Below are 25,355 nucleotides of genomic sequence, written 5' to 3'. Positions count from 1 at the left end.
GCGGGGGCGGGGGCGGGGGCGGGGGCGGGCGGGGCGCTCAGCCCGGCCCAGGGGCGGCCGCAAGGGGCGGCGAGCCCGGCCCCGGCCCCGGCCCCGGCCCGCAGCACCGGCCCCGCCGCACAGCCGGCCCCACCGCCACCAGCACCGCCGCTACGAGGCCGGCCGGTGCTGGAGGCTCGTCCCCGGAGCTGGCTCGGCGGAGGAGAGCGGCCGGCCGGCAGGCAAGGTGCTGCGGGGGGCGGCGGGGCTGGGGGTGGGATGGGATGGGGTGGGATGGCCACGGGGCACGCAGCCCGCATGGGGTCTGTGGGGTCCAGGGGGGCGTGCTGGGAACGGCTGGGAGGTGTGGAGGAGGCAGTGAGGGGCACAGCCCTGCTGGGTGTGCATCACATCAGTGCTGGGTGTGCAGCCCTGCTGGGTGTGTGTCCAGCCCTCCTGGGTGCCCACAGCACTGCAGGGTGTCCAGCCCTGCTCAGCATGCACCACTTCTGCATCATCGTTGTCTTCCCATTCACCCCGCTCCCCTTCCACATCCACGACAGGCGAGGAGCTGCGAGGAGCCCTTCTCATTCACCATCCCTCCTCTCACAGCCCATCCCATCGCCTGTGTCCCGAGATGCAGGGAATGCAGAGCCGTCACCGCGCAGCATCATTCAGTTGTGTAAGGGGTTTGGCTCGGCCTCACTGCATGCCTCCAGCAGAAGGGAGCGAGCCCCCGTGTCCTGTAGGGTGCCCCCCTGCAGGCACCCTAAGGGGTGAGAGCTCGGTGCGTTTGCACTGCGGGTTTTGCTGGGCGCAGGGCGCTGGCACTGGGTGCCCTTCGCCCGTCTCGCATCATCCTGTGCTCGTGCGGTGCCTCCGTAACTTTCCCCGAGATGGGGAATTTATGAATCGAGGGATGGGGGAGTGGATCCGTGGGGAGGCTGAGTCAGATCGTGAAAAAGCGACCGCCAAGAGAGGGGGTGCGATCGCCTGCCGCATTTACAAACACGGTTTCATTCATCCCCATATGCTGCTGCTGTTACTACTAATAAAGCCCTGGTGTCTCAGGCTGCTGCTGCCCCGGGAGCACTGTTTGATCTTCCCGGGGTTTTGCTCTATAGCCTGCACAGCGTTTTTGTCATAGCGTGCTCTTTTCCCGGTGAGGTTGTGATTACACTGAACCCATGCTAATCACAGGAGGAATTTGATGATATGAATGTGCTTCCCACACCCTCCTCTTTTGTTCCTATTATTTGTGGTGCAAAGGAGTGACGGTTTGGGTACCAGCAGCAATTTTTCCCTTTGTACTGGCAAGATTTGCTAATTATGAAAGCAAAACAAGCCTTTTCCCTGAGCGTGTGCCCTTCTTGCCTTCCTATTTCTTTCCTCAAGCTGCTAATGATACCCAGCTCCTACATGGTGATTGTGGAGCTGCAGGAAATCTCGATTCGTCTGCTGGAATATTTCTGCCGAAGCCTCTAGATGCAAAGGGAGCCAGAGAGCAAGGTCTGCTTCGGGCTGAATGGTGTCTAGGGCTTTATTCCCTGACAGGGAGGTGTAACTGCAGGGTGTACATTCATTAATTTAATCCAACATAGGGAAGGAAGAAGGATTGCAGGGGAAAAAAGAAATTTCTTAAAGTTCCAAATGTGAGATCGAAGTGGGAATTTCAGTGACCTTCGTGGTTCCTATTTTAGGCAAAAGGCCACAACCCAGCAGCATGGTACCGTTTGTCTTCTCCCAGGCCTCGTCGTTTCTCTCCTTGGTTTTACCTTTCACCTTGGTTTTGCCTTTCACTTCCCAGGGCGTGACTCTGGGGCAGCCTCACCTCTTCCCTGCGGCTCCAGAACCGGTCTTTTGGGTGGTGATTTTTCCTCCAGCTGCTCATTTCTCATCTCAGCTGGGCCAGGCCTGTCTTTCTTACTGCGACCCTCCATGTCTCTCTTCCCTACGTCTTATTTATCATACAATATTTCTGTCTTGCCAAACATCCTACTGGTTATTCTACCTTCCCCCTTCTCTCTGCTTTTTGTCCACCCATGCCTTTTCTCTCCTTTTTGTCCCATTTCATGTATCCTTCCCTCCCATCTTTTTTTTCCTCCTCTGGCCTGTTTTCAATACCTTATCTTGCTCTCTTCTCCCTGAAATCTCTCTCCAGCCCTTACTTTGTCTTCCTCTTTACATTTTTCCCCCACACTGTTCCTTTGTTCATTGTCCCTTCTCCGATCTCCCATTTACATACAGAGATGCCTACAGACACGTATGTGTGCTCCACTCCAGATCTTCCATTCTCCAGCCGAAACAAAGAAATGACTCATGCCGATAGTCCCAGCCTATTGCATCTCTCTCCCAGGGCTGAAACCCTCTGCTCTTTGCCCTTCCTCAAATACACCTTATCAGCTGGACTGAAGAATTAACGACGTGGGAAATGTTCCCGAATTCAGAAGTGAACTTGGGAAGGCAGCTTGTTCGGGCTGAGCTGTAAGCAGGAGCCCGAGGAACTAATGGAATTTTCTTCGTGTTTCTAAATCTGGTTTCAGTAATGAAAAAATCTATAATATTAAATAAGGGATGCTGCTGTCAATTTAAATTTGTCTTTGAAACCTGGACTGACCCAAAATAAGACCAAAAGATGCTTTTCTTTTTTTTTTTCTTTTTTTTTTCCCCAATCATCTCATTCTATGCATGTATTAATCCAATTTTGTGCAGCTATTTTGGGAGGGAAGTGCTTTTTTTCCTCACAAGGGCTGAGATCTGCCCCTGGAAAGGGCTCTGTGTGGGGCGGTGAGACTGGGATCTTGGCTCGCCAGCTTCCCTTTCTTCTGGAGCCAGGGAGAGAGGAGGGCAATGTGACTGCAGGATCATAGGCGTTGGGTGGGAGACAGAAGAATAGATGCATTAGCCAAAAATGCTATTTGAACCTCAGGTGGTGGGGGGGTGGAGTTGTTTAACAATATTTCTCCTTGACTTTCACTACAGACAGCATCCTGGGGATCAAGGGCAAGCGTTAAATGTTGCTCTTGAAATAGGGCTCTTAATATGGGAAAATCTGATTTATTAATTAAACTATTTTTTTTTTCTCTTTCAAAAAGCATAACACTAGCTGGCTGGAACGAACACAGCTCCATCCCACGGATCCCACCTCCGCCTTCTGGCAGCTTACCTGACTCATAAAGAGAGCGGGGGATTTTATATGCCACCTACCTCAACTCAACATTTCCCTTTGTGGTGAGAGTTAATCACCACGCTTGTCATATTATTGCACCGACCCTCCTGAAGATACGAGCTGTTGGGGGTGATCATTTATCTTTCGAACCATCCCGAAAGCTTCTTGTAGAATAGTTGTAGGGTTTTTTTTTCTGAGTTCAGTGAGAATACATTGGTGGTCCATCGCAGTAAGTTTTTGTGGGCTAATTGTTAAAAATGGCAATTTATTTGGTTTACGCCAGGATCAGGGAAGAGAGAGTTTCCACTTGCAGAGGACTTGACTGATATGAGATGTGGAGAGTTCAGATGTGTCAGTGGAAGGGCAGGTCCTTCCCCAGGGTAATCCCGGCAGGAGGAAGAAGCTGTGGTGTTGTAGCCATGATGATGAAGGATTTTTGTTTGGAGAGCGAAGGTGATGTTTGTATTAGATCAACTGCCAGAGTTGGAAAAATGGACATGCTTTTGGGCACAAAATCTTTCCATATAACCCATTTGTATAACCTATAAAGCCCTCTCACTTGTGAGGAAAGCAATTATGTGTAGGAGACTGATCTTTGCCAGCAGACAGTACTGCAGGGAAGAAGGCATATAGATAGCAATGAGAACAAGCTGCAAAGGTGGCAGTACAATGAATACAGTCTGTGCAGGAGGCAATGGAAGAAAGGGGAGGGAGAACTGAAAATGCACCTTCAGCAGGATTGTTTAGCATTACAAAGAGGATGTGAATTAGCCTAGAAGGTGAGAGGAAGCTTGAGCAGAAAAGCAAGTGAGGTTTTTGCAAAAGAAGTTGCTGAAATGAGATACAGGAAGGCCAGAGAAGAAGGAACAGTTGGGACCACTCTGGATTTCGATGCATTAAGAAAAATCTTAGTGTGAAGAAGTGCCAGAAAAAGCAAGGAGACAAAAAGAGTCTCCTTGTTCGTGCGTCACAAGGTCAGGCAAGATGCCTGATGAAGGAACAGGAATACCAAAAGAAGTGAACAGTTGACAAACGTGGATGAAGGAAGGGCGAGGATGTTGCTAAAATATCAGAAGAGAGGGAGAAGTGGCACCTTGGCCTCTGTGGAACCTGGAAAATGACCGGGCATCAAGTGGGGTGCTGCAAGACAGGAGGCAGTGAGCATCCTGGGGCAGGCAACACGAGAGCATCCCATGGGCACTGAGCCCTCTGACCACCCCAGTATAAACACAGATTATTTCCGTTCTTTATGTGTGTAAGGCTTAAAATGCACTGCAGATGCAGAGCTTTGTCTGGAAGGTAGGAATGCTGCAGCTGGCTCCCCTTTCCTGGCTTCTCCACCTCCCTACTCCTACACCAAAATTAATTCCCCTCTTCTATCCTCTCATGCACGGTGGGTCCTCAACCCAGCTCCGATCATTTTCCTTATTGTTTTTGCCTGATTAACAACTAGGGCAGAACTCAAGGGCTCAGGAGTCCCCCATAAAGGTGTAGTTCTTGTAACCAAGGCATTAATGCAATGCTCAGAGAGGCACCAGCAGCAAGGAGAAGAGCAGAGGGCGAGCGGTTCACTGGAGGAAGAATCAGCTTGGGAAACCACAGCCGTGGGGAAACTAAAGGTGTGGAAGCCTCAGGAAGAAAACGAGCGTAGGAGGATGGAACCAGGGCTGGTTAAAAATAACAGCATGGTACAGATAATGTGACATTTTAAACCTGCTGCCTTTGAAAGCCCCTTTGTGTTCTGAAATGCAAGTCTTCATCGAGTTATGCTAATTACTGCTTACCAGCCAGGACCGCTGGCATCTGGGGTGATCACTTTGCCCACCAGCCCCTGTTTTCTTCGCTAGTGGTTGCCACTTCAGCAGGGAGCTCTTTGCATTCTTACTTGACACAAATAGTGATGTATCCCTAATTAGGCTTTGATTTCTTTGGGAGATGTCCACCTTTTCCAGCTTGAAGTGCCTAGCACGCTGACTCTACTTGATAATACTGACCACTACGTTAGAGCTGAATTAAAACACCACTAAAACACTACTCACACACAGGTTGTATGGTGTGCTGCAATTCGGGCATGAGCTAACCTGGCCTGAGACAGTTTTTCCAATGTTTCTGGAGATCTGCAAGTTTTCTAGCCCCAGGGCTGTTCAAAAGGCAAAGCAGAGTGCTAGTCCCTGTACAAACACCACGTGTTGAATGGGACCGAGTGGCTGCAAACCTCCTGGGGCTTTGAAGCTCCTGGCACTTAAAATGGGTGTGAGAGAAGGAAGGAAAGAACGATAAAGAAAATAATAAAGAGCAAGGTAATGTGAAGGGCCTCTTTACCTGTTAATAACCGCTCTTCAGTGGCACAGCAATATGGAACAGAATGGGATCATCTGGTTAATGCAGGGCAGCTACTTGGTATTGCCAGAGCTATATCCTAGAAATGTTTTCCAAAAAAAAAAATCAGTTTTTATGGAAGATGCAGGTTTCCTCATCTCTCTCCTCTTCTCTCTCCCTCTCCCTTCCACTTCCAGGTAAAGGGTGTGAGCTTCCTACTTCCCACCTCCAATGCAAATCTATTTATGACCTATTGTCAGTTCTTGTGGCAGAGTTTGCCTTCGCCTTAAATAATTCTTGCATCCTGAGCCTTCCCCCTGCTGTGTCACTGAGAGCAGCCAGCTCTGCTGCACTTCACAGGCCGTGCTTCTCTCGCCCCCTGCCCTAGAAGAGGCTCATGCTCTCCTGCTGCCATGCCTGGAAGATGACCTCTAGTCCTTGTTCGGCTCCGGCTGTGGCAGTGTGAGCTGCTGGCTGCAGCAGAGCAAGGTGCTGGCAGCCCTGGGTGGTATTCCTGGTTCTGCTGCTGCACGGTGTGAGGTCTGGAGAGGGACACTGGTCTCTGTTTCCCTGCAGGCACACGTCTTCATTTCACAGTAAAACTGCTATCAGTGTGGGGGAGAGTTTGTGATGCTCACTGCCCAGTTCCACTGAGCATATAAACAGGACACAAAGGCTGTTAACATATTTGCTAGGCTTCTTTCACCCATGCCAAAGGGGCTTGGTGTTGTGATGTGCCCATCATATCGCTCTTAAAACCCTCATCACCTTGCTCTGATCTTCAGTTTAATTTGAGAACGTAGCTCTCCAATTCCCCCTGGTTTTATATCCACACGTACAATTCCCAATCAGTGTGGTCTGGCCACAGGAAACATTTTGGCATTTGATCTCTGCTCTCCTTTCTTTTTGCTATGCAAAGCTGTAGCAGATCGAGAAGGCCACAGAAACCTCCTAAAAGCCAGGAATGGGGCTCGTAGGAGGAAGAGGTGCCACATACGTCTGCGTCGGTTCCCACATAGCTCCTGTCTCAGCTCTCATCTCCTGGGCTTTCTTATTCTCTCTCTGCCACCCACGTTCCCCTTATGGCCTGCAGGTGATGGGCTGTAACTTGTCGTATTTTTGGCCAAATGTGCTAAGTTAGCACATTTGTAATGGATGCCATTTTCAGCACCAATGAAAATAGTCTCGAATTTTGGTAATTCTCCATTACCCCATCAAAGTTATAAAAATAGTTTACTTAAAGGCAATTCTTCTGACTTATTGCTATAGCTCCTTCAGAGACCATGGCTCCACTGTAGGAGTTATTTAGATACAGGAGACTTGGTGAGTATATGGTCTTCAGTTTTTCCAGAAAACATGACCTACTGAAGCAATTTTCATTTTTATAAGGCACAGAGCCTTTTTTTTTTTTTTTGAATCTACAGTTCTCATTTTCAGTAGCATAGGGCATCATGGAGTAAGTAACCTTCCTGGTGGGTAACAGGTGGATAGCCTTACAGAACCCAGCCACCTCTGAGTTTTGTTTTACACCATTTCCAGTCATCTGCACGTGGAAACTCACAAGATTTGTACAGCCGGTGATGCTGTCGGATAGCTGAGCTGATGCAATGCCTTGCTTCCTTCTCCTGCAGAGCAGGATTGCTCTAGTTCAGGTCGAGATCATCTGCAGGTATGGGGTTTGCAGACCCTTGTGTACTCGGAGCAGTTTTGCTGCGTTGCTCTGATGACACAGGGGCAGGTCCAGATAAGTCACAGTGGGATATAAAGAAAGCTGCTGTTTAAGGAAGGGATTTGCGGCAAACGAAGCAAATCCTGGTAACTGTGGAACTCGGAGAGGAAGCTCGTGTTGAAGTTTATGTTGTGTTAAGGTTTTGACTTGCTGATAAGCCCCCAGGGTGAGAGAGAGCCTGGTTGTGTTCTCTGTTGGATGGTTTTAGTACTGAGGGTACAGAGGACGGCTGTGATAATGTACATCTCTTAAAACTTTGTGGGAAAGCTGATGGGAGGATAATTGTAGCAGATTTCAGTGCTGGATATACTCTCTTTTATTAGGTCCTGCTAGTCAAGTGTGCAGATCAGAGAGATTCCAAAGGAGGTAGCTTACAAGTCATCCTATGAAGAGCTGATAAAAGTCAAGTAGCTTTTTTAAGCACTCAGGTATTTATTTGCTCTAACAAAACCCTGACAAAACATGGAGTCTGATTTTTCTAAGCACTGAGCCTCCTGGATTCCAGAGGAAATCGGTGCTGGCTGTTGGTGCTGAGCATCTCTAAACATCGTACTTGTGGGTTCAGGCCCAGGTTAAACCCCCACTGACCCCAGGCACCTAATCAGAGAAAAACCAGCAATGTTTAGCCTTCTGACAGTCATTCCCCTTGCAGTACTGTGTCTCTGTTGGGCTCATGAATAAGATTTTCTTTTCTTTAAAAATGCAGCGTATGTTCCTTGCAGATAGCTCTGATCTGTGGTCCTGCTCCTTCCTTTGTGCATAAGCATTTCTGATGAATGCTCGCACAGCCCTGAGAAGTATTTGCACCTTTGGCGGAGGTAGCACAAGAAATTCCAGCTCTTGCTGGTGTTCAGAAATGTGTTTGCTGGATCTGTAACCAGAAATGCCTGCAAAGAACAGCAAGAAAAGATTACTAGAAGGAGTATCCGGAACCGAAATCCCAAATAACGTGTTGCCACAAGCAGTGATGAGGAGCAGTCAGTTAGGATGCTCGTGCATCTCTGTGCTCAGTTTTGCCTGCATTTATGCTAAAGCTGTAGGTCACTTGGAGCACAGGGTGCCTGTGTGTGGCGCTGAGCTGGAGCCTTGCTTTGTATGGGGAGGGGCAGGGGCATCTGCTGTGCTAATGTATTTTCATGGTAAGCGTGAATGTCTTCACAAGAATAATTACATGTGTGTCTCCTAAGTTAAAATTTAGCCTTTTAAATGATAACTTTAGAGGAGCAATCAAATAAAATAGAGCAGAGTATGCAGGATTGGGCACTGTTACTGATAGGGGATTACCTGGCGTCCTGACACCGACCTCTGCCCCTCCACCTCTAGAAGAAATCAGCCGATTCAGCTTACTTTACCTTATCCTAGAAAACGACTTTCCTCATTCCTTCAGAGGAAAGCAAACGCTACCTCATCATCACATGCCAGACAACACGCCAGCAGAAAAACCCTTTCCCTTCCCACAGATGAGTGGCACACGAGGAAGCAGCACCGGTGGCTCGCTGTGACTCATCGCACTCCTGATCTGCTCTGCTGCCGAGGCAAGGCTGGCGACCAAAAAACCATGAAATAGCTGCCTCAGTTCTCAGTTTCCCTGATATTTTTCTCTCCTTGCTGCTTAAGAGCACCTGTTGGATCAGGGAATGCTCGTTTAACAGCTGAGGTGGGTGCGAGGTAAAAGGGAAGGGTTTGCAGAAATGCGCTGTTCCAGCACCAGTCGTCTGCTGACATCTGGTAATTTGTAAACTGTATTTAACAGATCTTCTGTCTGTGCTTTTACTGGCATTTCTGAGCAGATGAAGCTGTTACAAAGCCTCCTATTTCCTGCAGAAACATTCCGTGATTTGTTGCCCTTCCTTGTGTTCGAGACTAAAACAAACAGCAGCAGCGAATTTCACTGTATGTTTCTAGGCCTGGAGGATCAAAGCCAGGTTTTCTTTATTTTGTATCAGAGGAGAAACTAAGGAAAGGGATGATAATCCTCAGAACAAAGTGCCAATTAGAGAATTGTAACCTCTACGGCTGATTAGTAAGATACAACAAGGGAGCAGCGCAGTGGGCATGGGGATTTACGGAGGGTGTCGCAGAGCTCATCACAGCGAGGACAGCTTTTAAGAGGGAAAAAGAAAGAAAAATCCCAGTGCCATTTCCACCTCTGCATGAAGAGAGGTCCCAAAGGCCAGACAATGGTCCTTGTCATCCCTGCACAGGTTTGCCAGACTCAGCAGCAAGCCCCAAAATAGCAAAAAATAAATTAAAAAATGCTGAAGGAGCTTCTCTGCCTGCCTAGCTATCAGATATCAGGCCTAGGAAAAACGGAGACAGCAGCAGGCCTCACGTGGGATTTCTCAGCAGGACTCTTCCATTTCAGATCCGAGAAGCTGCAGTGATTTGTATCTTTGAATATGTTTTCAGCTCATTTTGCTTTTAATGATGCTGAGGAAAGGGGTGTCAACTCGAGGGAAGATGTATCTCTCATCCCTTGCTGCTCCGGTTTCTGGCAGCAGGCGGGCTGCTGCTTACAGTTAGGACAGGCTGGGAGAAATGCTGTGGCTGATTTTGTTGTGTTCATTGATAACTGATTGCCTCACAGCATTAAAAGTGGCTGGAAAGGAAAAATGTGCCCAAAGGCTTTCCTCAAGAGCCTGAGAAAACGTCACCTTGGTCCTTCCAAGTGCCTGCTCTTGCATGGCCACACCCAGTGTCCCAGGGGGGCCTGGACCTGGAGAGCCCTCATTAGGGGTGCTTGTAGGCATCTCGAGCTGCAGTATCCCGTGGGAGATGTCCACCTGGGGAACACAGCTCATGAAGCCTGGTCTAGATTAAAGGTACTTCAGTTTCCAGCAGCCACAGAACGAGTGGCTGAGGCTGGAGGCACTTCTGGAGATCATCTGGTCCAGCTCTGGCAGGGTCAGCTGCTGCCAGAAGAAACGCAACTGCTTCTTTTTTCTCCCACAGACTGGAAGGCAGGCAGCCGGTCCCCAAAGGAGGTGTTATTTAGCTGTTAAACCATGTGCTGCAAAGAAATGGGTGCAGAGAAGCAACGACATTGAAGCTTTTGTGCTAATTGCTGAACTTCAGCATCCTTGCAGCCTTACATGGGAGAGGAGCAAGACCCTGGCTGCGCCACCAAGGGCTCCAGTGAGCTGAACAGGCAGAACTGTCCGCTAAGCGTAACCTTTTCTGGAGACAAATGAAGTCGCCCCTGTGCCTTTTATGTGCTGCATTCCTTCTTTAGAAGTTGCCTTGCCGTCCACTTAACGGTTGATGGGTATTTTGGGAGCACGTCCTTTTTAAAAAGCCCAAGAAGCAGCCGTTCCCATTTTTCAGTTGCAGTGTTTGTCAGCCAGGGAATTAGCTCCGGAGAAAAAGAAGCAAGCGCGCGATTATTTCTTGTCTTGGAAAAATGCCTTTCCAATGCTTCAGGTCTGCAAACAAGAAGAGTAGGGGATTTATTTTCCCAGTGTTGCTTCCCAAGTAGAGGAAGAAGGGAAGACAAATTCTGGTGTCACCACAGGAGGAAACGCAGTGACAGAGTGGGCAGGTGGCAGAGCTTTGAGGCACCTCCTGTACTTTTGGGGCAAGCCAGAACTTACCCTTCCAAATCCCTCCACTGGGAAAAAACACCCTGAAAGAATCAAGAAGGGTGGCAGAGCCAAGCAAATAGGTTGGTGAAAGTGATGTCTTTGGAGGGCTTAAAGAAAAGGTTAGACATTGATCTGACAGGGTTTGTAAGGACGAGGCTGGTACCCACTGAGCTGTGGGCACATCGATCCCCCTTGACCTGCAGAGCATCCCAGCTTTCTCTCTCCTGTTTACTTCTACCCATGTGAGCAGCACGGGAGGTGTCCCTGCCCATGGCAGGGGGTCGGAACTGGGTGGTCTTTAGGGTCCCTTCCAACCCAAACCGTTCTGTGATTTCCTCAGGTGCCGTCTGCCCCAAAGCTCCTTTTTCTTCTCTCAGCCATCAGACTGCAACTCATAGGTCAGCCTGAGGCAGGAGGCTGCAGAGCAGTGAAAGCCCAAGCCCCGGAGCGATGCTGGAAGCTGATCCTCCAGCAAAGCCTGGAGGGGACTTGCCTGGCAAGGGAGCACTCCAACATGAAGCCATTTGTATCAGCAGACCAGGCTGCAACACCGCTGTTCCCTTGGCCCACGTAGCATGTAAATTTGCAGCAAGGAGGAGGCAGCCCCTTTTATGACCTTTTTACAGACTGCCTTTGTGTTGCTGCACTTCTCCACGACAGCAGTCAGCTACAGGTCAGGGCCCTGCAAGTTGGGGCACAATGAATTAAAAGTCAGAGAGAGGATCTGGCATTTCTGGCACCAGCTGAGCAACCGAGGCCTGCTCCCACCAAAGCAGAAAGCACCAAACACCAAATAATTTCAGTCCACGTAGTTGTCTCAGTCGACATGTGGCCCTAAAGCACTTTGATTTTTTCCTCCTGTCCCCATTCCTGCTTCTCTGTAGGGTGATTCCTGCCACCTCCTCTGAGCTTTTCTACTCTGTGGTATTTTTGCTAGCTAATATTAATGCTGAGAGATTCCAGCACTGCAGCCCGCTGGCTTAAATCTTCTTTTTATGTTGCACTGTAATGCATGGTATAAACCAATAGCAGTATGGGCACTCTCAGAGTAAACCTTTGTGCATGTGCAGAAAAAAAGAAGGAGCTATTGGGGTTTGTAGTTACTGTATAAAACGCTTCTGAACATTTCCATCTGAAGGTGGCTGCAGTGATATCATCCAAGTGTCTCCAGCCCGTTCCAGAAAGGCTTAACTTAATCCGTGCTGCAGTTAATGTTTTCCCCGGAGCTTGAATGTTCCTCTCAGAAATATGTCCACCCCCAGCCCATATTTATTGGTTAGATGCCAACTGGGTTTGGGTTCAGTGCTGTTGACAAGGCCAGCGTCATGGGGATTTAGACAGAACACAGCACAAAAACGTGCACAAAGCAGCATGGTCCTCGGCGGCAGCACAAAAATGCTTGCACAGGGTCACGGGGCATTCATCTCAGATCCAGAGGTGCCACTGACTCAGCCTCTCCCATCTTTCAGTAGAATTATCCTGCAAAAGAATGAAAACAAACCTTTTTTGTTGTTGTTATTCTTTCCAAGCAGCTCTGAGGGCCAGAGGAGAGAGCTCTCAGGATGCCAGAGCCAGCCAAGTCCACTTCTGCCCCCAAAAAGGGCTCCAAGAAAGCCGTGACGAAGACCCAGAAGAAGGGCGACAAGAAGCGGCACAAGAGCAGGAAGGAGAGCTACTCCATCTACGTCTACAAGGTGCTGAAGCAGGTCCACCCCGACACCGGCATCTCCTCCAAGGCCATGGGCATCATGAACTCCTTCGTCAACGACATCTTCGAGCGCATCGCCGGCGAGGCGTCGCGCCTGGCACACTACAACAAGCGCTCCACTATCACCTCGCGGGAGATCCAGACGGCCGTGCGCCTGCTGCTGCCGGGGGAGCTGGCCAAGCACGCCGTCTCTGAGGGCACCAAGGCTGTCACCAAGTACACGAGCTCCAAGTAGCCGGACACTGCCCCTCCGACGGGACCGTTGAGCACCGAACCCTCGGCGCAGGCGCAGGGAGGCAGCTACGACCCGGGTGAATGTCACAGCTCTTCTCCGCAGCAATGTACAGGCTTGGGATGGGCACTGGGAGCTGTCGAGTGGAAGAGGAGACGGCGAGCTGGGTGTTGGCTCATTTTCATCGGGGCTTCGGGACGTGCTATGGGTTCTGCGCGCTGCACCTCAGGCGACGCTGGTGGAGGAGGCCTCTGCTTTCACATCCCATCTGAAGGACTGGCTGCACTATATCCAGATTCTCCTCCGTGCTTGGAAACCATGCATGTGTGGCGCTGGCAGGGGAGGCTGCCCACTCCAGAGATCCTGTCTCTGAATTCTTCCTGGCTGCTTTCTTACTGTCATCCGAAATGGGCACCGGGGAGTCGGCGCTTGCATCCCCTCTGGTAGCCCAGCCCCAGCCCATTGTCCACAGCCCTCCTGTGCGGGCAGAGGTGGCACCGACAGCCACAGCCACAGTCCTCAGACCGAAATCCATGCGGATCCAGCAGAGATCTCTGCTCGGCAGCGGTGTGTGAGGCCTCTTTCAAGGTCACACCACACGCTGCTCCTCCTCCTCGCCCCTGACGGAGGAGGGATGAGCAGGCTGGTGGCGCAGGCACGCGTGTCCTTGCCCACCGGGATGCTGGAGCCACCAGCTGCCTCCCAGCTTGTGCCAAAGCATACGGATGGGCAAGGGGAGTGTGGGACCACCTCCTCCCGCTGCTGCTTTGCCTCCTCTATGACCTACGTCAGTGTGCAAGACACCAATGCTGCTGCTTTTTGGAGACTTTTTCTGCCTGTGCACTCCTGTTCGCTGTGAGGGTGGGCACGGCGGGGTGGTGTCCGAGGGGGGACGCTCGCTGCGGGCAGCTTGCCCTGCCCCTGCCTTCCCTGCTGCACTCATCTGCTAGCAAGCAAAGCAAAAGCTGGGGCTGGGTGGATATGTAGGGACACTTAAAATATCACTGCATCCCAGTGGTGTTTTATGGGTTAAATCCTTTTGAGCTAATTCAGATATTCCCCTCCTCAAAGTCCACAGTAAGGTGAGCAATAAGAAAACCCCAATAAAAGCCATAGAGATTAGTGGAGGAATGTCTCGGTTACAAGTTTAGCATGCAGGGACTGCTGGATAGCAGAGCAAAAGCATGTGTAGAAGTGGTGTGAAGCTGAAGCTTCCTACTCAAAATACAAAATTAGCCAACATTTTAAAAAAATATATCAAAATCTCCGGTGGGCTATAGCACTTCAGATCAAAAATATTCACGTCTTTAAAATAACAACTGCTTTTTGCAACTTGTTCTGTAAATAAAAAGGGCAGCAAAGACACAGCTTCCAGAACTAAGTGAAGGGTCTCTCCAAAATCCAAGGCACCATTTTTAATCATGTGATAAATTCCTACCCCCAGATAACACCCTTGTTATACACCTCTCCTTTTTTCCTACTTTGGTCTCCATCTTACCCTTTGAGAGTGATGACGACCCTTGACAAATTCACGTTGCTTTTGGAGATGCAGAATTCTGCTTTCAGCCGCATTTCATACAGTAATTGCAGCAGGAGTCACTAGTGATATCCTTCAGAAAGAGCAAAAGCCAGGTCTCAAGGTGGTGGCACCCACAAGAAGCAGCTCCCAGCAGCACCATCTGGATCTAGTAGCAGCAATCTGCCATCAGTCTGAACCATTGGGCCATCGTGCTTTGAAAGGGACAGCCTAGCACTTCACTTCCTTTTTATTTATTTATTTATTTATTTTCTCAGTTAAAAAGTCAAAATCAGATACCAAAGATGAAAATGTTCCTGCACTGTCACACGTGCACTGCTGAGCCACTGTCATTGTCCCACCAGAAACCAGAAAGCAGAGGATGCAGAAGGGGAACACGTGAAGCAAAGCACTGCTCGGCAGCACTGAAGCTTTCTCCTCCGGTCCCTAGGAGCTGCAAGTCGCAAACCACCCCTCCCAGGGCTGCACCTCAGAGTAGGAGCTGTTCAGTTCCAGCGATGTGTGCACACCACGGCCCTGTCCCGCTCCTAGTCGCAGTGCTGCTCCCATTCTCCTCCCTGTGCTGTGCCACAGTTGCCACTCCATTTCTGGGGGCTGTTCCAGGGAGGGGAGAAGTGACGATTTAAGGCTGCAGAGATACTTGAAGGCTTAAGGAGGGCGTTTGTGTTGAAGCCAGGTGAACGAGGCTGATCATCTCCATCCATTTAGAGGTTAGGCTGTCCTTTCACCCATAATTTGCTCTTCACTCTCCCTTCATACCACTTTTTTTACTTGCTCCTGACAACATGGAGAAGAGGATTGAGGAACCGATCCAGGTTAAAATGAATAAATTAACTTTATTTTTTACTTTTTTTTTTTTTTTTTTTTTCCCTCTTGCAAGCTTCATTTTAACCTTGTTCTGGTGTCTGGTCTGATTTGTCCCATGGACACTTGTGCCGGACAGGGGAGGGGCTGGTCCAGGAAAGGCATCAGCTCGGACTGCCTCAAAAGCACTTGTGAAATCAATGACCTTAGTGTTAAAAGACACGTGAAAAAAGGAAATCTGCAGCTCTTGCAGTCTGTGCAGGCTCACAGATGACTTTGATGGGAATTATTTTGACTGGGATGGGCTTGGATTGAACCTTAAAAGTAGAGACAATAGCAAATGTTCTAAAAATTCAAAGATCATAGTGTCAATTTTCAATTTATTAAGCTGAGGTGTGACCTACTCCACAGATCCCTGGCAAGGAGGGGTTCTGCAGGGAAGGGGGTTCATACTTCAGGATCGGTGCTTTTTCAAAATACATCTTTCCAGCTCTGGAACCGATACAACAGTTGAACAACGAAGATAATACACCAAGCCGCCCTGACCCCACCTTATTCCAACTGCAGCTCCAGAAGCATTTCTGGGACATTCCCATGTCTTACCAATAAATAAAGTAAACAAATCAGCTGCAGATTGAAAGTTAGAAAAGGAAATGGCAGAAGAATAACACTGCATTGAGACTAACCCTGTGTTAATGGAGGTCATTGCACTAAGCTACTTGTTTTCATGTACAATTTAGGAGATAAATTTTTCCGATAGATCTACTCGTGGTTTTCCAACCTGCTTCCCTAAAGCCCACCCGCCACTGCAGGTCTAAGCCCGCAGAAGAGCTGAGTGGCTGCGTGCTTGGTCTGGGGGCTTTCCTCCCACTCAGGCCAGGTAGGTTTTGAGTCAAGTACGTGGAGAACACGAGTAGCAGCAGGCAGAGGACAAGTGCCCCTGACAAGTGCCAGGCAGCCCCGTGTCCCCGCGCCCCGCCACACCACGCCAAGCTTGGCATGGCTTGTGCACAGCCCTGAGCCTTCGCCCCGTCAGCGCGCCCTCTGACAGTTTACATCCAGAGCAAATTGTTTACAGGGAAAGAAAGACTGTGAAATGAACAATAAAACTCACTTGCTACCAGGATCCGGGGGAGTGCCCTCTGACTAGTGCCGGGGGGCAATCTCTCCTGCTTGCTAGCTGTGCATGGTATCTTGTGGGCTTGCGTGCACAGATCTTTTCCGAGAATACGTGTTACATGCTGTACGACCTATGTTATATCACCATTGTTTTAGGGCATATGTTACAGCTAATTCTGTTTTCTGTTAAGTGTATGAATAAAACATAAATGCAGACCTGATGGAAGTCAGGTGAGACGCAGCTCTCAGGCCTCTTTGCTTCTGCCACGTCACGGCCCCCCCCAGCCCAGCGTTTCTCACTCTCCATCGTATTTCCTTCAGCGTCTGGGGCTTGGGTAACCCAACCTGCCAGGGCAGAGCTGAGCCAGCTCGCTCTGCTGCTGGTTCATCCATCTTCACCTCAGGGTGAGGAGGAGGATGGCAAAAAAGCAGCTTGACCTCCCACAGCCACCTCTGGCACCAAACAGGCGACACAGTCAGCTGTGCATATATATGATCCTCTGTGCCTGATGTGAGCTGTGTCCCAGGGAGGGGACAGCTGCTGGTGTCACGGTGTGGAGCACATCCAGGATGCTGCCACCAGCCACCCTGTCCCCAGTACAGGCTGCATCAAACTCACCTCTCCTTGCTGCACGCAGCCGGTCCTTGCCTGTGGTGTGCACTGCCCGGCACCTGTCCTATAAACCCCAAGGGACAACACCTTCCCCTTGCACAGACAGAAGCACTGCGAGGTTAGAGAAGTGTTCCATGCACCTTCAGAATTTCTCTTTATCTGACTCAGTGATCCCTGCTGCCAGAAACATCTTACTTTGGACCATGAGAAGCTTACAGGCAGCAGATATAGAATAAGATGCAGCATCTGAAAACCCCAGGAAGAGAAAGAGCTTCCTTTTAAAGAATTATCCCTAAGTACTCTCAAGTGAAAAGCTTATCTATCGGCTGGACATCAGCATGGTAATGCACTCACTGCAGTGGGAAATGTGTGTGCTTTGCCAATGCCATGTGCTGGAGACACAAACTCAGACTTCAGAGGTGCTGTATAGCACCTCTAAAGACAGGGTCATAATTTTAAGATAATTTGGGAACAGCAGCACTTGGAGAAAACACACCTTGTAATTAACTGATCTGAACCTGGAGTATTTCCTTCCAAAGAAAGAAATTATACCACTGCTGATTCCCCCTTTGCAGAGCAGCACCCACAATGTGCTTTCATAACAGAGCTGACACCTGGGCCTTGGAAAACCCAGACCAGGTTACAACAGGTAGAGCAAAACCTGTGGCTGTGCTCCCTCAGGATGCTGGGAGGAGGGAGCCAACATTTTGTCTTAGTTACTCGGTTATTATTTAGTCATTATGACCTGGTTATTCCAAGACCGTTAGCTGAACATGGGTGCCTCAAGGCTGTTGGCAGAACCAGATACTCAGGAACATCAAAGAACCTGAGGGAACCAGGTTTAAAACAAGTAAAAAGGAGAAAACTTGATGAAACGGGCACTTTACCTCTTGAGCCCTTTGCCGAAGGATGTCGGAGGTCAAATTTGGTTCAAGGACAAATTAGTGGGAGAGAAATTCACTGAGAGGTACTAAACACATATAAATTATGTTTAAAATGATTAAACGGGTAGTTATTACATTATTCTGCACTATTCCTTCAATCTTTCTTGCCTATTCACTCATGGTCACTGCTGGAAACAAGACATTGGGTTGGATGGACCAAAGGACATCTACATAAACGCAGGTAATGCCTGCCTTGACTCCTGAACTGTCGAGAGTTTCAGGCAGTTCTCTTAGGCCTCTGAAGAAGAGGCCTAAGAAGAGAGCATAAAAGAAAGCCTTTTCCCTTTCTTTTCTACATTGTTCCTTCGCTTGCCTCGATGGTTATGTGGATTGAGTCAGGCTGGCTTGCAAGAAAGATGTAAGAGATGTTTTGTTTCTAAAATAGAGTTAATAAACACAGATGGTGTGAGAAAGAGAGAGGAGCTTCTGCTTTCTCATAGAAAGGAAAACTGTTCTCAAACATTTCTCGTTTTCTTGATACAGTTGTTTTAAAATATATATATAAATATATACACAATTTCCTGCTTTTTAATGTCCATAAGACTAATCCTCCCCTAAAATCTTCTACAGAAGCTCTTACAAAATTCATTCAGAAAATTTTTCTTCCAGATTTAGCTGTCTTCTAGAGAGCTGTAATAGAAAAGAGAAGATTGGTAAGCATGGAGAAAGAGTGGCAATGGATGAGTGTGAGGCTCCAGAAGGAACAGGAGACTGTGCGTGAATGCTGTAAGGGTTGCAGGCACTGGTGGGACCCCAATGAGGAGCCCAGAAGATGCCAGCACACACAGGAGGCAGAGCAAAGCCACTGCCAGCAAGAGAAGGGCGCAGAAGGCATGTCCAAAGCTGGGTTGATCACCATGACTCCCTCATGCTCATATTCTTGTACCCACGTGAGATTGGTGTATCCAAGCCGTCTGTCCATCACACACACACCAGGGGACAGGTTTCCATCTTTGAGTTGATTTTGAGGATGAGGGACGGTGCCGTGATGTCCTCAGTCATGTTTCCTGGGTTCCCCTTAGGTTGGTGAACAGGGAACATAAGAGCATCACCTCCAGTTTAACTAAAATAAAGGAAATAAGAGGCTGCTGTTGCCATCTACCACCTGCCTTTTATAGGATTTTTGCCTCTGTGGAGTGGTGCAGCATCTAAGGGTTCCAAGCAAGCCTGGTCTCACGGGCAGCGATGAAAACAGGCTATTGAGCAGCTCCATCTCAATAAGCCTGGTCTTTGCAGGAAGTTTTTTTAGTGCTGGCAAAGTGGGAGGCTGGGGGGCTGCAGCAGGGACGGGCTGAGCAGGTCAAGAGGCAGACGGGTGCTTTTGGCAAGAGGTTGCTTTGTTGGGACCAATGCCCGTCCCACAGCTTCTTCCTCCTGTCCTTCAGGCAACAAAAAGTCACATACATCCAGGTGCAGATTTGGGAGCTGCAGCACCTTCACCTCCCTTCTCACAACATCCCAGCCACATCTGCATGGGCTCACCCTGAGGCCTGCTGCAGCCCTCGGGCCCAAATCTAGGGTGAACCAGCTGCAGCTTTACATGGAAAACTCAGCCGTGAGAAATAAAAAGAAGGAAATTCAAATTCAGGCTCCCCCATCCCCTTTTGCAGCCCCGGGGCTAACAAAAGCGGTCGCCGTGGGGCCCATCAGCAGCCCCCTGTTAGCAGGGGACAGCCCGAGCTCTTCTTAGCCTGGCCGATTCACACAAAGAAGCCTTTATGGCTCAGCAGTGGGCAGCTTGCCCCTCTCCTCATCACGCCTCTGCTCAGGCTTTCAATGCAAGGGGACAAAAACCTTTACAGCCCCCCGAATCCACCGCTCCTCACACGCCTGCCATTCCTGGTGTTTAATAACCCTTATGTGCAGACACTAGGCCTCACAGGACACCGTCAGCACCAATTTCTCATTCAGAGCCAGCAGAAGCGAATCACCACTTGGGTTACTCCACATTTTTGTGTGGGATGATGGATAACAGCAGCAGGGAAAGTTCCCCACAAGCAGCTGCACCCTGTGAAGAAGGAACACAGGGTCCCCCATGCCACGGGGTATCACAGCAACCGAGGGCTCGGCTGTATTTTAAAGGGATTAGGAGTGTGTATGGCAAGGAGAATTTTAATGACAAAAGGCTAAATACATGCAAGTTTGTAAGCAAGGGGAGCTCTCTGCTTTATGGCAGAGTTAACTAGTTGCAAGGGAGCAGCAGGAGGAGATCCTATCCCACCCCATCAGCCACAGAGTGGTTTGCAGCATCCTCAGGATCCCCTGCAGCTTCCCCACACCTGGCCGGGATCCTACACCAGGTAGAGGCTGAACAGAAATTCATGCCATACCTGCCCCCATCACACAAATGAATAATTAGTTTGGACTGTTCAGAAAGCAATACTCAATTTTGTTAATTTAATTTTATTTTATTTTGCAATTTACCTTTTGGATCACATTTGTCACATTTTCCTCAGGATCCCAGGACCCATTCTGGCTGTGGCCAACTTTGACACCCAGCCACACGCCTGCCAAGGCCTGAGGGGGCAACACTGGGGTCATCTGGAGATGACCTGAAAAAATCTGGTCAACAAAAGTACCTACAGCTTTGCTTCCAGGCACAAGTATGCCAAAGCTTCCGTGCCTATGCAGGGCTGAACAACGCTGGACTGATATATATGCCTGTGGTGTCTCTGGCAAGTTGTTTTAGGAAAAGCAAGAGGACTGAGCCCCTGTTCTCCTAGTCCTATAGCTCAGAAAACAAAAACCCTGATTTCTTTCCTTCCTCTGTTTACAGGAGAGAGAAAGGAGGCTTGAAACAAAACCACCAGTGATTAGGAGGAGCACACGAACTGCTGACTATAGCCATCCACTTCCTGACCCCAGGTCAGGGTATCCCAAGCTCCCAAGCTACCCTTCCTGCTGATGTTGTGACACTGTTTGGAAAAAAAAATAGGGAAAATATATGAAAGAAGAAGCATTTCCAAAGTAAGAAACAGCAGATCAATACCTAAATACTGTTTCCCTTATATGCTTAATGAAAAAGGTACAAGTGACCTGGAGCAGAAGTCCATTTCCCTGTGGTTGCCTTCACCTCCAGGCTCAGCATCAGGAGGACTTCCATGTCCCTTCTAATATTTTTATACAAGGGGTCAGTCTGGGAGAGGAGGAGGACTCCTTGGAAATGAGGTGTCACTTCAATCTCACACACATCTCTAGCACAGCTAAGTGCCTGCACACCGGTGGAAATCCAAACCCCACTTCTCATTCCGGATTCAAGACAGCAGACCTGTCCTTAGCTAGGTCTGAAGATCCAAGCGCTAGTAATAGCAGCATCTGTTGTTGTTGTTATTATTAACCTTTACAGAAGGTCTTTTGCCCGTCCCTGCAGGCAGTTTAAAAGGGAATCCCTTGGTGCTACCTTAACACCGAGAACAGCGTCCATTCCACATCCCGGTTATGTGGCGTTCCTGCACTTGTCAGATGAGGACTGACCCAGGAGAGGTAGCTGCAATATCAGACAGTCCTCCCAGCCCCCTAGAGTCAGCAAGGTATGAGGTTTGCCAGGGAATTATGAAAGATTTATCAGAAGACATGTGGCTGAGCTGACATCCCTGATCACTTGTGGGATTTCATGGCACAGGACGTGTCAGGTTGTGTTTCACTGTGCAGGACCACTTTTATTCTTTACTAGCACCTTCCTAGCTCTGTGACCGAGCACTCCCAACTGAGATTTAAGATGTGGATGTGCAGTGTTATCCACGCCATACTGCGTTATACCCTGTGTTCTTTGTTAGAGGCCCAGCAGCTGTACTCAGGAAGCTCTGGTGTAAGATCCTGCTTAGCTCCTTGGGTTATAATTAAGTGGGATTTCACTAAGAATCCAACTTATTTTTAGCAAGATGGAAAAAATCATTTTTCATCTGCCTAGACTCTGATCTCTCCTTCAAGTCAGCCAGCTAAGCATCCCCCACGAGGTGATGAGTCACAAAACCAAAGATGGCAGTACCTGGTCCTCGCAGAAATGGCTGCGATCTCATCTGGGCTTTGGACCCTGAACTGAGACAGTGCCCAGGCCATGCTGACGAGCTGAGTCACTAGGGCACCCACAGAGAAAAAAGCCTTGGGCACAGCAAATACCCTCACCTGGAATCCGATCCAAAGCCCTGACCCTGAAGGACAACACACACAGAGAGCTACTTCCAGCAGCTGCTACACGAGCTGCCCTAAGCCTGCTGCTGACGGTTATTTTCATTCTTGCAGATAAAGATAAGCTGTGGGTACAGCAGGGAGCTATTCAGTATAAATCAGATCGTTGAAATGCAGCCAACTTGTGTCGGTGATGAAATAAAACCGAGAAGAATGTCACCCATCCCAATTATTTTATTTTTATTTCTGCGGTGCTAAAATAATTCAAACGAGAGCAGGTCTCTACAGCAAAGAAAACAGTTTCTGTGCCAGAGCGCTCACCCACAAGTGCAAGGACAGGCTGGCAGAAGAGCAAGGAGAAGCGCTCAGGAGGGCTCTGCGGGACACTGCTGGACACCAGGGACCCAGAAGACAAATGCCTGTCCCTGGCTCCACAGATCTGGCCTGCTTACAGACACTTTGCAATCTGTTCCTTCTTCAGCAGTCCCGGTGGTGCCCTGTCGGTGAGGTGCAGCACGAGCACGGGGCTTGTGGTGCGAGGCTGCTGTGGCACCACCATGTGCGGCCATTTGTGGGTGATGTGCACAGTCAGGATTTATGCACGATAGCTGCTCTGCTCTGCACAGAAGACAGCAGTTTTCTAAGCAAAACTGGCTCTGCAGAGTGTTGTCTATGACCTCTGTTCATATATGTTATGTTCCTATATGATCCTGCAACAGCAGCAGGATCCAGCTAGCAGGAAGCAAGTCTCCACTGCTTGGTAGACATGCACATGGCACCCCTGGTTGCAGCCTGCTTTGTCAGCATAAAACCACATCTGACAACATCTGCTTATGTCCTACCTTGTCCCCCACATCTTTCCAGCTTTTCCAGCCAAGTGCTGGGTTTCAGGTTCAAAATCTTTCCCGCAATGTGTCCCTTAACCTTCTCATTTACTTCTGCTCCCCACTGCAGGTGGCTTCAACCATTTCTTCCCTAACAATCTGTTTGCCCCCAGAAGCAGATTTAACTTCAAGCAACGAGATTTTTATCTGTCTCAAAGCCCCTCAAAGCACAGGTACTCATCCTGGCCCCGTAACAGAGGAGGCTGCAGCCCTGACACACGCTGGCAGCTGCAGAAACCCAGCTCCTCTGGAGACACTTCACTTGGCTTTACTCCACTTTGCCTGTATGGGCCATGGGGTAAGGAGGAATTTTGGTGGTGTAAGCCTGCTGACCTTCACTGGGACGAAGTAAACTACACCCCAGGTGCAGTCTCCTGGCAGCGGAGAGCCTCTGGAGAAGACAATGCCCACGGCTCTGCTCTTCATCACTTGCATACCACACAGGAGTGCCTTGCTTCCCTGCAGGAAGCCTTCTTGCAAAAAGGAAAACACAGCACTCATTTCTAAATCCCACCATGAGCAAGGCAAAGCCACCTGAGGGGGGGAAATGAAGTAGAGCATGAAATGTTTCCAGGCAGGACAGATTTTATCCAGCTGCAGGGCAGGTGCTGGTTTCACTCAGCACAGTCACCTTGAAGGTGGGAGCTCCATTTCTCCCCTTTGCAGATGTCTTAAAAACGCCTTGATGCTGACAAACCCGTGCAGAGATACAGGCAGGTGGGGGGTTATTTTAGGTCTTCATCAGGCCTCCTGACACTAAAGGGAGGACAGCCCAGGTTGCTCCAGCTTTCCTCCCCTGTCACTCTGACAGCTTCAACACCACCTGCTCTTGGAGCAAACAGAAGCTGACACAGGTGAAATCCACGCTGAATTTTGGGGCTGGACTTCACAGCCTTGTAATGTGAGAGCACGCACTTTATTTCTATGTACTGGCAAGGAAGCTGGGCACACTTAAGACATCACCGTCATTCATGTTCGTTTGCCTTTTAGAAGGTGAATGCCTCATGGCTCAGATGAAGCAGGGAAGTAATTTGGTATTTCTGGTCACTGAAGCATTTTGGGATGCTGTGGGGCTTGGGTGAGTCACTCAGAAGTCAGGCAGAGAGGAGGGAAGGGGGCTGTAGCTGCTGTCTGCTGTGAAACTCCACCAGGAGAAGGTAAAGCCATGCTTGGAGCTGCAGAATAACACCCTGTCCTTCTGCCCATCATGTTTTCATTACAAGAAAGGTCAGGAACTGCTCCATTCACATGGCTGCTGGGCCCCAGATCTTCACCCAAGCCTTGGCCTGCACCACTATCCTAGGTCTGAAGCAGTGTCCTCATCACGGGGATATGATAGGTGCAGGCTACCATTTTCACACAGTTAAATATTCAATCACAACTAAGACTACAGAAGGCTGCTCTTTGGAGACAGGCTGGGAAGGGCAAGGAGCTGAAACCCAATCTTCCCAACACACCCTACTGGCATTGCTGACTCACTGCTGGCTCTCAGAGCTCTTCTCTGGCTTTTCCCCATTTAGCAATCAGGCAAAAGTAAATAAATAAAAAGAAGTTTCGACCCTCCTTTTCAGGTTTCATGGCACTTACAGCCAAAACCTATCCCACTGTAGTTTGAAAAACAGTAAATAAATCAGGTGAGGTGAATACTTTACAGTAACTCCCCATCTCCTCCATGACCATCAAAGTTCTGCACACACTTGTGCTAAGAGCAGGCAAATTTGTCCTCCCTGGGCACCAGGGCAGCAGCTGAAAGCAAAAACCTGCTGGGGGCAGACATCCCAAACCTCCCTCAGCATCAGCAGCCGCCCGAGTGGCTTCCTCCGAGCCTCAGCAGAGCTGTGAAGGGAGGCAGGGAAATCAGTCTGCATACATCAGATTCTAGTCCTCAGATATATTTCAGGAGACCAGCAGGCATATTGCTTCACTCTTCTCCATACAGTTCTTCTAAGTTCAAACTCCTGTGACATCTGAAACAAATTTAAATATCCACCAGTTTCAGTAAATTGAAATGCCGATGTACTTCGGCTGCAGTTTTAGTAGACTTTCAAGGCTTCCAACCACCTCTACACAGAAGTACATTCAAAGGTTTTTGGTTTTGTTTTGCTTGCTTTTGGGAGGGGAAGAGTCTTTGGGGAGAGCTACTAGCCGAACATCTACCACCCTGCTCTTTCCAAGACAGACATGGACTATGGACAGTCTGGTTGAGTTCATAGCAGAGCCTGCAGAGTACTGGGGTCCTCATCCACACCAAGGGCTCTGTTGGGCAGCTGCAATGCAAATAATAATAGTTACAGGTGATACATTAAATCAAGAATAGATTTAAGACTTTGAAAGTCAGGATTGGTGCTGTTCCTGCATAGAGTATATGCACAGAGATTTGTCTAAATTTTGTCCTCGGTAGTCAAACAATTTAGGCTTTTAAAAACGTTTCTCCTCCTTATAAGCAGCCCCTGCAAACCCCTTGAAAGACCATGACCAGAATATAGATACTGTATTTCATACAGTAATTCATATGTACTGCATATTCTGTATTTAATACCTTTGAGCTTTTCTGCTAATATTTGTCTTTTTTTTTTTTTTTTATGACTCTTCTCACACAGCCAGATTTC

At 49.0% G+C, this 25,355-nt stretch overlaps 1 protein-coding gene across 1 annotated transcript; it reads left to right on the top strand.

The window, feature by feature from the left end:
* The first annotated feature begins 58 nt into the window (after positions 1 to 58).
* On the top strand, positions 59 to 16,418 carry LOC101799585 (histone H2B 5). The gene is made up of 2 exons (XM_027458781.3): positions 59 to 226; positions 12,310 to 16,418. Exon 2 carries the CDS (start codon positions 12,340 to 12,342, stop codon positions 12,718 to 12,720), a length of 381 nt encoding a protein of 126 aa, XP_027314582.1. The 5' UTR covers positions 59 to 226; positions 12,310 to 12,339; the 3' UTR covers positions 12,721 to 16,418.
* The last annotated feature ends 8,937 nt before the right edge of the window (positions 16,419 to 25,355 follow it).

This window comes from Anas platyrhynchos, chromosome 1 (assembly GCF_047663525.1).
Source record: "Anas platyrhynchos isolate ZD024472 breed Pekin duck chromosome 1, IASCAAS_PekinDuck_T2T, whole genome shotgun sequence".
NCBI lineage: Eukaryota > Metazoa > Chordata > Aves > Anseriformes > Anatidae > Anas > Anas platyrhynchos.
This window is presented reverse-complemented; position numbering and strand designations above follow the sequence as displayed.